We start from the raw sequence: 14,503 nt of genomic DNA, 5'->3' as shown, positions 1-14,503 counted from the left end.
GGAGCTTTAGCTGCAGCATCAGTCCTTCCAATGAATATTCAGGGTTGATTTCCTTTGGATGAACTGGTTTGATCTTGCAGTCCAAGGGACTCTCCAGAGTCTTCTCCAGCACAATTGGAAAGCGTCAGTTCTGCGCTCAGCCTTCTTGACATCCAGTTATCCCATCACATGGTTCTTGGAAGGAATCAGTTCTACTCACACCCTGATCTTAGACGGCTAGCCTCCAGAACTGGGAAAGAATGCATTTCCACCCTTGAAGTCACCCAGCAAGCTCACGCAGTTGCCAGTGGCAATGAGGGTGGCTGGGCCCCATTTCCTGGTCTCCGTGTTCCTTGCTCCCAATCACAGCCCTGCCGCCCCTCGCAGACTCCTCCTCCACACCCCAAGGAGGACGACTCCTCCAAGCAGCCCTCACAGGTGGCAACTGGCTTGTTTCCAGTGACTCATGCCAGGTTCCTTGAAGGCCTGGGAGGCACGCTTTTTCTCTCTGACCCTCCAGCACCAGCCTGGAGCCCGGCTTCCAGCTGGTGCCCATCAGTGCCAAACTGAACAGTCCACACTGACTCCAGGGAAGGACAACTGCTTGCACACCTGTGCCTCCTGAACCCGATGACATATTCTGCCGGGTTCCATGTGTGGCTGACCCTGTGCATGTGGATTCAGCCCCGTCAGCTCAGGGGTGTCCATACTGAATCCAGAGGCATCGGGAAACTTTGCAGTTTGAATTCAATGTTCTGTGATTTATCCTTCTTGGACTTCACCCATTTCAGGCCCTCAACCAGCCTCCAGCGGAACACAGGCAGCTGCCTGAAACACTGGCCTCCGCGGGGACCTTTGGAGGAAGCACTTCCACTAATGCCCTTGCCTCTCCCTGTCACACAGACCTCCCTCCTGGCTCCCCCAGCAGATGTGGAGCCCCAGGAAGAAACCAAGAATGCAGGTAGAAATTGGAAAAGGCAGGAGGAAAGGCAAGTTGTGGATGATGGCCCTGGCCAGGCTGGACCCTGGTGGGTGAGTTCCGGGCACATAGTTTTAGAAGGCTGTCTCACCTTTTCGCTGGTGGGCCTCAGGTCTGGGGTGACGGTGAAGATGCTGATGAGCACTGGAAGAAAGAAGAGAAGTGTGTGGCAGTTCCCATCCACGGCCAGCCCTCCCACCCCAGCCCGCGCTGGCCGCCCACCTCGGTGCTTGGGTCTGTACACTGGCTTGTCGGTCTGAATGAATACGGAGGCTCCCCGGCTGTCCACGGTCACTGAAGTTTGGTTGTGGAAGAGGGGGCCCTCCTCCACCCGCCAGTCACGGCCCCACACCTTCAGGAGGGCCTGGCCCCGGAGGCCTGTGGGCACCTGCAGGCAGAGCATGGAGCTTTGGGCAGGGAGTGTCGCCCTGGAAGGGATCCAGGTATTGAGAAAGCAGCGTGGAAGTCTAAGTCAGGGGTGACTCTGAGTCACCCGGGGTGACTGTTCCCCCCAAGGAACAAGTGACAGTTTCTGGAGATATTTTTGGATGTCATAGTTGCAGGGAGCGGGTGCTACTGGAGTCTGGTGGGTGAAGGTCAGGGATGCTGTTCAAGACCCAGAGATGCAGAAGACGGCCCCACAGCAAGGAATGATCAGGTCCCAAATGTCAGCAGTGCCAAGACTGAGAAATGCTGGTCTACCTTGACATGACAGACCTTCTCTCCTGGCACTGCAAGCTTGCAAAAATATTCTTAGCCCTGTAGAACTCCAAGGGCTAATGTAGAACATCTTACCCAAGTACGGCCCTTGCTGGTGAGTTGGGAAGAGGTGGCGATGGAGACCCCAGCCCCTTCATATACATGTATACTGACTCTTTGCGACCCCATGGACTGTAACCTGCCAGGCTCCTAGAAATAGGCTGCCGTTTCCTTCTCCAGGGGATCTTCCTGACCTAGGGATCAAATCCATGTCACCTGCATTGGCAGGCAGATTCTTTACCACTGAGCCACCAGGGAAGCTTCATGTGTATAAATACGTGGTACATGCACATATATTTTTATGTGTCATATATATAAATATATATGATGTATGGCCTCTTTGTCTCACTGTAAGCACTGCACACACATTATCCAATCCCATGTATATGAAATGTCCAGGACAGGCTAATCCATAGAGACAGAAAGCAGATCCGTGGGTACCAGGGGCTGGAGGCAGCTGGGAAGTGGTGACAGCTAATGGGGATGGGGTTTCCTTTTAGGGTGACAAAATAATTCCCTACCCTGGAAGTAGATAGGGGTGGGGCTCGCACAACACTGTGCTGTGCTAAATGCCACTGAACTGTCCACGTTAAGATGGTTAAAGTGGGGGGTAATTCCTGGATGGTCCGGGGGTTAGAACTTGGTGCTGTCACTGCCAAGGGCCAGGGTTCAATCTCTGGTCCAGAAACTAAGATCCCACAAGTCTCACAGCATGCCCAAAAATAAACTTTTAAAAATAATAACTAGTTAAAGTGGTTTAAAAAATTCTTTTTTTTCCACCTGGACGGATAAAACAACAATAGTAACAAAGCCCCACTGCAGTCTTAAGGATTTGCCCAGGAGTTCACACTTTTCTTGGGCAAAATATCCAACGTTCTAGGGATGGAAGCCGCCCTATATGATGCTTTTTTTTTAAGCGATGAGCAGAACACCCATGCATGTAACCTATAGAAGCTCCTTTTGTGATTAAAGCAAACAAAAGTCACAGCTCCCCGGGTGCGACCAAGCATCTTGTCTGTGATTTTATGACCATCCCTGGGTGCCCGCTGGGTGGACAGTCAGCGGTCAGCAGTCCACACTGTGAGCCATATGAACCACCAGTTCCTAAGACCGTCCAAACGTGGGGTGTTCCTTCTGCGGTTGTCAGCAGCCCCCTGTGTGGTCCCTCAAAGGGTGAAAAGGCCCTTGTCACCATTGCTGGGAACCCCCCGGGTACTGCTGAATTATTGGACCATCCTCAAGCCAGTGTGCCCATCTGGTGGATGCGGGCGGGGTGTGGCAGGGCCTTCCGCGTTCCTCCAGAGCCTTTCTCAGGCTGCTCCTCTTGTCTGCTGCGAACATCATCTGAGAGACCCTCCCAGCCCGTCCACCTGCCACCCTCAGGAGGGCGCACCTCAGGACTGTGGGGTCCCTCCTAACTGCAGTTGATCTTCAGGACCAACCTGAGGATAATCCTCTTGCTCTCGCCCCCAAATCCTTACCTGCTTCTGTTTCTGGAAACCTCTCAGCATCGGCCAAAGACCCTCATGCAACGAGGGAAAATTCTCAGGCCACCCAGGGGAGTGGGCATGGACAGGTAAGAGGGAGCTGGTGGGGGAGGTCGGGGGGCTGTGTGCCAACAGGTGGTTTGGGGGTCCGGGGACCAAGAAGCTGCCCCTGAGAACAGAAAGGATCAAATGTGACCCTTGGGGACATGCAGTGAATCTGCCCAGGTCTCAAAAGCCACAGAGCCGCCGTTCCAGTTAAAATCTCAGCTTTAAGTGGCAGGCGTCCTTGGTGGCTCAGACAATAAAGAATCTGGTTGCAATGCAGGAGACCCAGGTTCAGTCTCTGGGTTGGGAAGATGCCCTGGAGAAGGCAATGGCAACCCACTCCAGTATTCTTGCCTGGAGAATTCCATGAACAGAGGAGCCAGTTTATGGGGTCACAGAGAGTCGGACACGACTGAACAACTAACACTTTCACTACCGGGTCCTTCAACTGCCAACCACCAGAGGTCTTTCTAGAATGATCTAAACTGAGTTGATCCCCTTCCCCGCCCCTGACCTCCATCATTCACATTCACTCCTTCAGCATCAGTGACAGCCAAGGACTTGGGGCTGAGATCCAAGCAGCGGAGACGGCCAGGCAAAGCTGGTGCTGTGCCTCCAGCTGAGGGTGAAGGTGGGGGGGCCTGGGGTTCGGCTAAAGCAAGAGGCTCCCTGAGACTGGCTACCCACAGCCTGAGGAGGGCTGTGTGGAGGAGCCAGTTCTACCGCAGGCCTGTCCAGCACCCAGATTAACGCCCAGCACCCCGCCCCTTCAGGCCACGGAGGCCACTGGAGCTCTGGGTGTGGGTCCGACTCCCAGATTCCGTGGGCATCCAAAAATCATCCTGGGAGAGAAGCCACCAGACTCACTGGACCCTCTGAGTTTCCAACACATCCCAGTGCAGATGGGTGATCATGACTATAAGGACATGACACACGACACTCATGGATGGTGGTGACAGGTGACAGGGTTCCTCTCTGAAATGGAAACCTCCCAGTGCAGAGGAATCCGGGTCTTGGCCGATTCCACAGACTGCAGATCCAACTCCCCACTACTGATTGGGGCTCCTAGCTGGCTCCACTCCAGGCCACTGGCTGCCTTACTTTGCCTCCTTCCTGTCCCAGGACCTTTGCACTGGCTGTTCCCTCCACCTAGAATGCCCCTCCCTGCATGTTACTTCCTGCCGGTTTCAGCTCATAGGGGCCCTCCTGCCATACAAAATGTGATTCTAGATTCTACCCTGACTCCTCAGCATCTTCTTTCCCTGACATATTTTACAATAAAACAGGACACTTGCTAGTCTCTGAAGTGATCATATTTATGTAATTGGGGGCTTACTGTCTGACCCACCCCTTCACCCACCACCAGTGAGGCCAGAGGCTGAGAGTAAGGAATGTGTCCAACTTCATGCTTGGGATTTCATGGGTCTTGGTTACATAGATGCATGGGTACATCTGAAAAACTGGAATAAAACATCATGAGGTTTTAGGCATGTTTGCCGGAAAGTCCCATTAAAGAGCTCTTATCGCCATCCTCACTGCACAGGTGAGAAGATGAGGCACAGGCTGGGCAGGGCCTGCCCTTGGCAGCTAACGGTGACCCTGGGTCCCACAGCACTGGTTTCTAAAACGTGTACCTGGAAGCACTCAGGTCCCCAAGGCAGGCAGGGCCGGGGAGTGGGTGAGGCAGTGGGTGGAAGGGGCGGGTCCAACACCCACAAGAGCAGCTTCTCTTATGTCTGATGCCCACGCAGTGTTTCCACAGAGCAGACTTTCTCAGCCTCAGGACTACTGATGTTTAGGACTGAGTCATCCTCTGCAGGGGTGGGGATGGGAGCGTCCTGTCTCTCTAAGGTGCTGAGCAGCACCTCTGGCCTCCACCCAGGACCTAGCCTGTGAAGAATGCCTTCTTATGAGCCATTTGTTGGGCAGTCAGGGACAGCATATAATCTTAACCCTGTCGGGACAGCCTTGCTTTCTTTCTTTTTTTCTGATGAGTAATATGCTTTACTAAGGGGCTTCCCAGGTGGCGCTAGTGGTAAAGAACCCGCCTGCCAATGCAGCAGTTGTGACAGACTTGGGTTCAGTCCCTGGGTTGGGAAGATCCCCTGGAGGAGGGTATAGCAACCCACTCCAGTATTCTTGCCTGGAGACTCTCATGGACGGAGGAGCCTGGTGGGATATGGTCCATAGCGTCACAAAGAGTTGGACACGACTGAAGCAACTTAGCACGCACACATGCTTTATTAAAAGTAATTCTCTAAATAAAATATACAAGCCTTCCTTTTTTTCCTAAGTAGTCTGTCTCCGTGGATATGACAGCCCCACTTGCTGATTCAAAAGAAGCAGATCTGCTCACAGGAAGCCAGCTAGGGCAGCTCTAGCCTATTTATCCTGAGTTTTCCAAATGCTGACATGTGGCTGGTTCATTCTCAGTGGAGGGGCTGTCCTGTGCATTTTGGAATGTTGAGCAGCATCCCTGGTTTCTACCCATTAGAAGCCAGTAGCAACCCCCATTCCTGCTCCCCAAGTTGTGAAAACCAAAATTGTCTTACGACATTGCAAGCATCACCCCCGCCACCTGGAGGGAACTAAAGAGAAAGAATTCGATTCTAACACTGACAATAGGGCAGGAAGACCACTGCTTCATGGCAATGAGACACTAATGATGCATCCCATACCTCAGAAGAGGAATCACCCAGGACTTCGTTATAACAACTGGGGAAGGGCACAGGGGAGGGGACATTATAATTTAGAACAAGTCTCTATTTAGCCCATCCTTTCAGGGACTCCTTGCAGCATCTGGTAAGCGTTAAGGATGAGCTAACCCAGAAAATGCCGACAATTTCAAGGCTTACGATCGCCTTGAAATCCAAGGACTCGAGTTAAAAAGTCCATGTCAGAGAATGACCTACATGCAGTTTGATATGTCAAGTAATTTTAAAATAATAATATTCAGTGTCAACAAGGCTGCAGGAAATCTGATCTTTAATGTATAGCCGGTGATGCCGTGCACGGGCACTGTTGAGTCTTTTAAGACAAAACAGGACCCAGCAAGAGTCTTGGATCCTGATCTGATAGTTCTTCTTTCAGGGTGTTCAGCCTAAGGCAGGCATCCAGAAGGTTAATATAGCTTCATGCACAAATATGCTCTCAACTTTTGGATTACATTATCAAAATCCTGAAAACAAGAAAAAAATCTAACCATGTTCAACTGTGTGTGTGAGGGTGGGGGGGTGTTAGTAAATTAGTATATAAAAGAGATGCAGTGGGATGCTGTTTACAATAGGAGGCAAATTATAATTATAGAGATGTGGAAACATGGAAGTATGTTTATGCAACGTGTTGAGAGAAAATAGCAGGAAAGACCACAAGAGACCCTTTAATTGCAACTATGAAAGAAAATGTCTTTATGTGGACAAAGATTTATGGGAAACATAAAAAAGTGAAAAGTAGGAGGCATGAGATTATGGGTGAGTTTTCTCCTTTTCTGATCTTTCTTTCCCTTTGTTATTTATTTTTAACATCACCATTAATGATTTTTCTCACAACACATGCAACTTCTCCTGTTCCATTCCAACTCAATTCTTTATTCCCGAAGTAGGGCTTCCGATTTTAAAATTTCACAGGCTTACCTTGAGTTTGATGGTTCCTTTATCTAAAATATGAAAATAAAATGAAAACAGTTACATCAGGAGCTGTGTTTTTCTGCCTCCTTGAGATGCAGCCTTACAAACAAGGGTTTTCTCAACCCAGAGGGATTTTCTGCGGACAAACACACACCCTGGGTCATGCTGGTCTGGCCTGGGCTGGGTTGGGATTGGCAGAAATGAGAGGTTTCCTCCAAGCTGGCGAGTACTGAAGACCAGGGGAGATGGACAAAGCTGAGCTATTCAGGGGAAGGTTGGCCAGCCTGCATACTTAATTCATTTCACCCCTGGCCCTTGCCCAAGGTAAGCTGTGAAGTGAGCAAAGAGAAAACTCCATGGGAGAGGACCAAGGAGAAGGGTGGAGAGAGAGGAGTCTGAGGTCCCCAGTGGACCTTACTCCAATGCCTCTAACTAGTCTCCCATCAACCTCTCTCTTCTACCCAAATGATTCATTTGTTGTCTGACACTTGCCTGGGCTCTTTGGCCTTAGGACTAGCAGGAATCTACTGGTTTTGCCTTCAGGTGTCCATTCTCTGCTTTCTTGGAGGAGCCAACTGTCCAGCTCCTAGTGGGGCTCTGCTCATCTCTCCTGAGGCTCTGTGCAAATCTACACAAGATTTCCTCTTAGTCACAGTGATTTGTTTAGGGTTGAGCATATGGCCTTAAATGGGCTGATCAGCATGGTCCACCTGGTCACAGGGATTGGGTCTGAGTTGAGCACATGACCCAACATGGGCCAATCAGCATAGACCTGCCCCCTGGTCACAGGGGTTGGTTCAGGATGGAGCACATGACCCAACATGGGCCAATTAGAGGGAATCCTGGGACTTTTCCCCAAGCTTCTGGAACTGCTAGTCCCCAGGAGCTTTGGGGAGACACGGGTACATCCAGAGATGGAGCTGGGAGGCTGGACCACTGATGCCACACGACTTTTCCAGTGAAGAGCCCATAAACTCTCTGTTGCTGAAAAAGTATTAGTCACTCAGTTGTGTCTGACTCTTTGCAATCCCACAGACTGTAGCCCACCAGGCTCCTCTGGTTGCTACCACGGTAAAGAATCTGCCTGCAATGCAGGAGACCCAGGTTGGATCCCTGGGTCAGGAAGATAGCCTGGTAAAGGGAATGGCAACCCACTCCAGTATTCTTGCCTGGAGACTTCCATGGACAGAAGAGCCTGCTGGGCTACAGTCCATGGAGTTGCAAAGAGTCAGACACTCTATTGCTGAAGCCAACCTGATTTGGGTTTCAGGACTGGCCCATGGAGTCAGGACGGCCTGAACTCCTTTCCCCCCTCCCCTGGGGGACAGGGACTGCCTTATTGGCCTTGGAGACCTGACATCCTCTCTCGGTATCTCCTGTGGCCGCACCTCATTCTGTGCGATGAATGAGTTACCTGCTCAGCTAGACTTTAGGCCCTGAGGCTGGGACCTGCTCTCCACACCTCTGTCCAGGAGGCCAGCACCACTGTTATCTGCAGTTTATGGAGGAAAGTGGAAGAGCAACTGACTGAGGGGCCTAAACTCAACTCAGTGGCATGCTGGCTGTGAGCCCAGGTCTGAATCTAACACCTCAGGGGTGCTAGAAGCTCAACAAAAGGTCTGAAAAGGTCACAAGGTTCCCTCTGGGCCCCCTCTCCACCTCCAGCCAAAGCTGACTTGAAAGGGTGCCCAACTCTACCCAGATGGGCACCCACTGAACCTGAGCTTCTGAGGAACAAGCACCCTGGTTTTCCAGACTGAACAGGGGACTGCCCCTCCTGGGCCTTACTCTGTCCACCTGTAAAGTGGGGAGAAGACAACCTGCCCTCCTCCCCCTGACGGCGTTCCAGGTGCGGAGTTGGAAGAAGCCGACACTGCCCGATCCCTTATTAAGACCACTCTGCAGAGGGAGAAGAAGGCCCGGTCAGGCATCCCAGGGACCTACCCTGGATGGCTCCCTGGCTCTGCGCCACCGCCTTGCCCAGGGCCACCAGCTGAGCCTGGACCATGACTTCCCTGGGGGAGTTAAAGATGGTCACACTGATGGCTTCCTCCACTCCGGAACGGAAGACGGAGGGTGCGGCGATCAAATAGCCCCTGCAGAAGAGGAGAACATCAGTGAAGGCCAAAGGCTTCTGACCCATTCCTAGCCTCAGGGTCACCTGGCTGAATCAGGGTGCAGCCTGGGTGGACTCCCGCCTAAGCCTGACCACGCCCTGATGGCACAGTCACTTTATGACTGTGTCCCCTACCAACCTGTGAACCCCTGAAGGCTTGTTCACCTCTGAAGTCTCCCCCAGTAGGTAAGAATCCAGTTTCTCTGGATCTACCTAGCACCATACTCCCTCTTTGATCTCGACATTTTAGCCTCTGGACTTTTTTTCTCAGCTTCTTCTGCCACAGGACCTTTGTGCATGCCGCACCCACAAACTAAAATACTCTCCCCCGGAGGCTCAGTAACTGGCAGGATCCCACAGGGTCAAAACCACCCCATGAGAAATGGTAACATCTCTCACATACAGAGTCAGAAATTAAGCACCAGAGAAGCCAAATCACATGCCTGAGTCAGTAAGAGATTAGGATACAAAACCAGGCAGCTCTAGAACGTAGTGGAAGGAAGCAAGGAGCCACTTGCAACACTAATTTTAAGAATAAGACCCTAAACACAAACTAAATGGCCTAAAACAGGAAAAGCACTGTGAACAGTGAAATCAAAACAGTTCTCTCTTTCTGAAAACTCCTCAAATTTGACTGAGGACTTTTCTGGAAGAAAGGCGTCCTTATCCTGTTTTCCAGATGGGAAAGCTAACATTGCAGAAGGAGAAGGAACACCCACCAGATCTCACAGCCAGGCAGGCTCTCTTAGGGCACCTGAACTGGAGGCCTAGGTCCTCCCCACCTCTTGTTATTTTGCAGCATTTGCTGGAAAATTACAAAGGCTCATCCAAAACCACATGACCCACTCATGATGCAACGGCAAATGCTGAGAGCCTGGCAGCACAATTTCAATGGTGCAGAACTATAGACAGCAGGGACTCACCTGGTGATCCAATGATTAACAATCTGCCGTCCAATGCAGGGAACGTGGATTCGATCCCTGGCTGGGGAACTAAGATCCCACATGTCCTGGGGCAACTAATTAGAGAAACCTGCCATTTGCCACATCTAGAAAAACCTGTGTGTTGCAATGAAGCTCCCGCCTGCTGCTAAGCAGCTATGCTCCAATATAAATTAAAAAAACAAAAATAAAAAACCCTACAGGTACCAGAAGGAAACAGGAAAAAAGGGAAAAACAGTGGGCCAAACATTGAGATCAGGAGAGATTTTTTATTTCTCAAAATCCTTTTTGGGAAAAAAACCTCAGGTCCACACACAGAAAGAGGCATTTAGACTCTTACCACACACCATATGGGCTTCCCTGGTAGCTCAAACAGTAAGGAATCTGCCTGCAATGCAAGAGACCTGGGTTCGATCCCTGGGTGGGGAAGATCCCCTGGAGGAGGGCATGGCAACCCGCTCCAGTATTCTTGTCTGAAGAATTCCATGAACAGAGGAGCCTGGTGGGCTACAGGCCATAGGGTTGCAAAGAGCTGGACACGACTGGGCAAACTCTTTCACATACCACACGCTAAGAGGTCTGTGGAGACACACCATGTACTATAGGACTCCAGCCCTGATATGTGTGTGCAAAGACCCTAGTTTCATGGGTGCACTGCCCCAGCAGTGGATGGACCTAGTAATGACCCTGGGGTCCCATGACCCTTGACCTCAGCACCAAGAAGTACCTGCAATGACTGTGTTCTTGTGTGCAGTGTTTGGCCTCAGCCATGCACAGAGCGTGCCCTGCTCCTGTGGATGGAACTGCACCAACTGGAGCATGCAATGCCCCTGGGTTTCATGGATGTTTTGTCCAGATCCAGCACTGACAGTCATGTCTACTGACCCCACATCCTATATGTTCCATCTGACTCCAGCACCGCACAGAGCATGCAGTGATACTGGGACGACAGGGACTGTCTCGAGCGAGCCCAGGAAGACCCTGGCTTCATATGTGATGTGCAGCGTCTGGTTCCAGCATTGACCAGTGGGTGCAATGACCCTGGAGCCCCTTGTGCAGGGTCTGGCCTCAGCAGTGCACAAGAGCACACGATGGTCCTCAGTTATGATCCTGAGTACGGTACAGCTATGTACCGTCTGGAGCACACAGTCACCCCAGGTACGTGTTGTGGACTATCTAACTCCAATGCGGACCAGCACCTGTGTGTCCTGTCCCACTGCCATCTGGGAATACGGCCACCTTCAGGACATAGTATGTCCAGCTCCCAGATGACTCCCAGGCCCTCCCACACAGCACCTGCTGAGTGTGGAAGAGCACTTGGGCAATTTGCCTATTCATTTTCCTTGGGATTTCTTTTTTTTTTTAATATTTATTATCTATTTATTTGGGTTGGGTCTTAATTATGGCACTCAGGATCTAGTTCCATGACCAGGGATCAAACCCAGGCCCCCTGCATTGGGAGCATGGACTCTTAGCCACTGGACCACCAGGGAAGTCCCTCCTTGCACATTTCTAAAGCCCTTACCCCGATCTGAGTTAGCATCTTCACCCAAAGGTGCAGAGAACCTGATGGAACTAGATTAACTTTCCCTGCACCTCAGGAGTTGCAACCGATGAAGTGTTTGCCAGTCGATCCCTATCTCCCTGATATGCCCTGACAGCTGGGCTGATCCTGGCTTCTCATCCACTGCTCTTGGAAAGTCCCATCCTGAGAAAGCTGGTATTTGACAAACTGCAGACAGTATGCAAACCCACAGAGCTTTCTTGCACCAGGCACTCCTCACACAAAAATCACATGGATCAGAGAAGCAGATATCTGGGGCTATTCCTAAAATGGGATCCTTCAGGCTGGTGGGTCACATCTCTGGCTTATAGCCAGAATTAATCTGGAACCCCAGGTTGGTCACTGCATGTCTCCCACGGGGTTCCATTCCTCTCACAGTAGGTAAGACCCGCACCCCGCCCCCCACCCAGGGAAACTTTAGTCGGAGGCGAACATTCCTGAGAATGGTTTAAAGCGCTGCAACTCGGGGACTCTGAACTTGGTCCTTAGAAGGTGGAGCCTCTCGTGGAGGGCAGGGTCATGCTTTGGGGTGGAGGGCTGTCCTGTACATGGTAACATCCTGGCCTTCAACCCAGTAGATCCCAACAGCATCCCTCCCTCTAGATGGTGGTGGTGGTGGTTTAGTCAGTAAGTCACATCCGACTCTTGCAACCCCATGGACTGTGCCGGCCAGGCTCCCCTGTCCATGCGATTTCCCAGGCAAGAATACTGGAGTGGGTAGCCATTTCCTTCTCCAGGGGATCTTCCTCACCCAGGGATTGAACCTGGGTCTCCCAGGTGGCGCTAGCAGTAAAGAACCTGCTTGCCTAATGCAGGAGATGTAAGAGATGCGGGTTCCATGTCTGGGCTGGGAAGATTCCCTGGAGGAGGGCATGGCAACCCACTCTAGTATTCTCGCCTGGAGAATCCCCCTGGACAGAGGAGGCTGGTGGGCAGCAGTTCATGGGGCTGCCAAGAGTCGAACAGGACTGAAGCGACTTAGCACGCACGCACACTCCTGCGTTTCAGGCTGATTCTTTACCGACTCAGGCAGGTACTAAGGAAGCCCTCCCTCTTGATGTGACAACCCAAAATACCTCCTGGACATTGCGGAATGACCCCAGGGAGACAAAAATCGCCCCTCAGCTGGAAACGGCTATCCTAAGGGAGCAAGCTTTGAAAGCATCAGGTCAAAAGTTTGCTGGGTTCCAATTTCACGGGGCCAAGGGGAGGTAATCCCAAGGCTCGAATTGCAGTTTGGTGTCTTACTTTTCAAAGCCTTGAATCAGAGGAGGAGCACTGGAGGTGCCCCCGCCCACCTCTGCTCACTCTTGACCTGTTTTCTGCGAACTCCTATACAAGGACTGTTTGAACAAGGCTCATAAAGGCAGGGCTGGACTAAAGGCTGAGCCTGGGCAGCTGGAGGCAGGCCCCCTGAACCCACAACCCCCGCTCACCCAAACTTGGCAGGTCTGGGACTATTCCCTGTGAAGCCAACTCATGGGAAATTCTCCTGAGAGGCTAGTGATTTCCCCTCCTCACTGTGTCAGCTCACCAGAAGCTCTGTAAGCAAACTTCAAGAAAAATGTGGAAGCAAAACAAACACTTCCTCCCCCAGCGCCACGCCCTCCCAAGGAAAAACGAACAGTAGGTCTCTCCTTCCATTTCTCAGCCAAGACAAGCACCTCTTACCTTCAAGCCACGGATAACTTGAAATCGCCACCCAAGAAGCCAGCCCGGGTCACACCAAAGGGGCGAGGTGAGATAGGGGTGGCCTCTCTGCCTTAGCTCTGGGGAGTCCCAGGACCTTCCCGGGGGCCGCTTCTGAAGTCTCAGGCTGCCCCGTTTCCAGTCCTACTCCTGTGGCTGGGGGGGGTCAAGACAGGTCCCGCCCAGCTCGGAGGCTGTGTGGCCTTGGACAGGTCGCTGAACCTCTCTGAGCCAGACCCCGCGTCCCCCACCCCGAGAAGGCAGCCAGCTTTCTCTCGCCCCGGGACTACTCACGAGGTCTGGGGCTGCTCAGCGCGCACGCCGTCCCGCGGCGACAGCAGCAGCAGCAGGAGCCGGAGCAGCGGCCCGAGCTGGGCGCCCCACATTTTCCGGCTCCGCGGGGGCGCCGCGCCGGGGGAGGGGGCCTGGCCGGGGCCAGGCCAGGGCCGGGGTCCGAGTGCCGCCGTCCCCGCTTCGCCGCCGGGGGCCCTTTGTTCGCAGCCCCCGCGCCGTGCGCCTGGCGCCATGCGCCCCTACTCAGCGCCCGGCCAGGCTGGGGCAGCCGGCGACCAGCCCCCTCCCCGGACCCGCCTCGTCCCCAGGCCCGCCCCTGCCCGGACCCGCCCCGCTCACCCCCTCCCGGTCTCCGGCCCCGCCCCCTCTCCGGACCCATCCGCCCACCCACTGACTCTCCCCCAATCTCTCCGGGGACCCGCCCCGCCCTCTGCCCGGACGCACCCCAAGACCTGGCCCAATCCGTCCCCCTCATCGGACCTGACCTGTCCTGCTCTTCGCACCCCCCAACTTAGCCCCGTACTCTCTCCGGACGCGCCCACTCCCTGGATCTCTCCGTTTCTCCTACCTCCCCGCATCCCCCCACCGCAGGGACCAGCCCCGCCCCGCCCCACCCGGGGGCCGCCGTGTCTCCGCGCCGCTTACACCCCACACCCTGCAGGGCCCCCCACCTGCCCCAGCCTTGACCGGGCAACCTGTGCAGTGGGCACACAGGAGGGGCTGAGCTCTTTGGGGAAACTGAGGCGGGCCAAGGGACGAAACTTCCAGACCCGCAGCTGCCTCCAGCCATCAGACTGTTGGCCCTCACTTCTGTCCTCTTCCCACCTCCTCCCTCCATCCACAGATCCCCTAGGCCAGGCCTCTCCCTCCCAACTTCACCTTCCCCTCTAGCAAACAGCAGGGGTGAGCGGGGACCCGCTTCCTCTCTGAGAGCAGGGTGCCCTCACTGATGCAGTTCCCTCTGCCTGGGGGCACTTCCCGTTTCTACCATACCCAAGATGGGTACCCCTTCCTCGCTTCACCC

At 53.2% G+C, this 14,503-nt stretch overlaps 1 protein-coding gene across 1 annotated transcript in view; it reads right to left on the bottom strand.

The window, feature by feature from the left end:
• Positions 1-13,751, bottom strand: part of CPAMD8 (C3 and PZP like alpha-2-macroglobulin domain containing 8) — a 100,280-nt gene extending 86,529 nt beyond the window's left edge. Inside the window, exons 1-5 of the mRNA XM_070462298.1 lie at positions 13,480-13,751; positions 8,820-8,971; positions 6,882-6,904; positions 1,181-1,346; positions 1,050-1,102 (exon numbers count right to left, since the gene is read on the bottom strand). Of these exons, the coding sequence (XP_070318399.1) occupies positions 1,050-1,102; positions 1,181-1,346; positions 6,882-6,904; positions 8,820-8,971; positions 13,480-13,712 (627 nt within the window). The 5' untranslated portion in view covers positions 13,713-13,751. The remainder of the gene's footprint in view (positions 1-1,049; positions 1,103-1,180; positions 1,347-6,881; positions 6,905-8,819; positions 8,972-13,479) is intronic.
• Positions 13,752-14,503: the final 752 nt, after the last annotated feature.

This window comes from Odocoileus virginianus, chromosome 3 (assembly GCF_023699985.2).
Source record: "Odocoileus virginianus isolate 20LAN1187 ecotype Illinois chromosome 3, Ovbor_1.2, whole genome shotgun sequence".
NCBI classification, from domain to species: Eukaryota; Metazoa; Chordata; class Mammalia; order Artiodactyla; family Cervidae; genus Odocoileus; species Odocoileus virginianus.
Note: the sequence above shows the minus strand (reverse complement) of the source record. Positions and strands in the feature narration are given on the sequence as shown.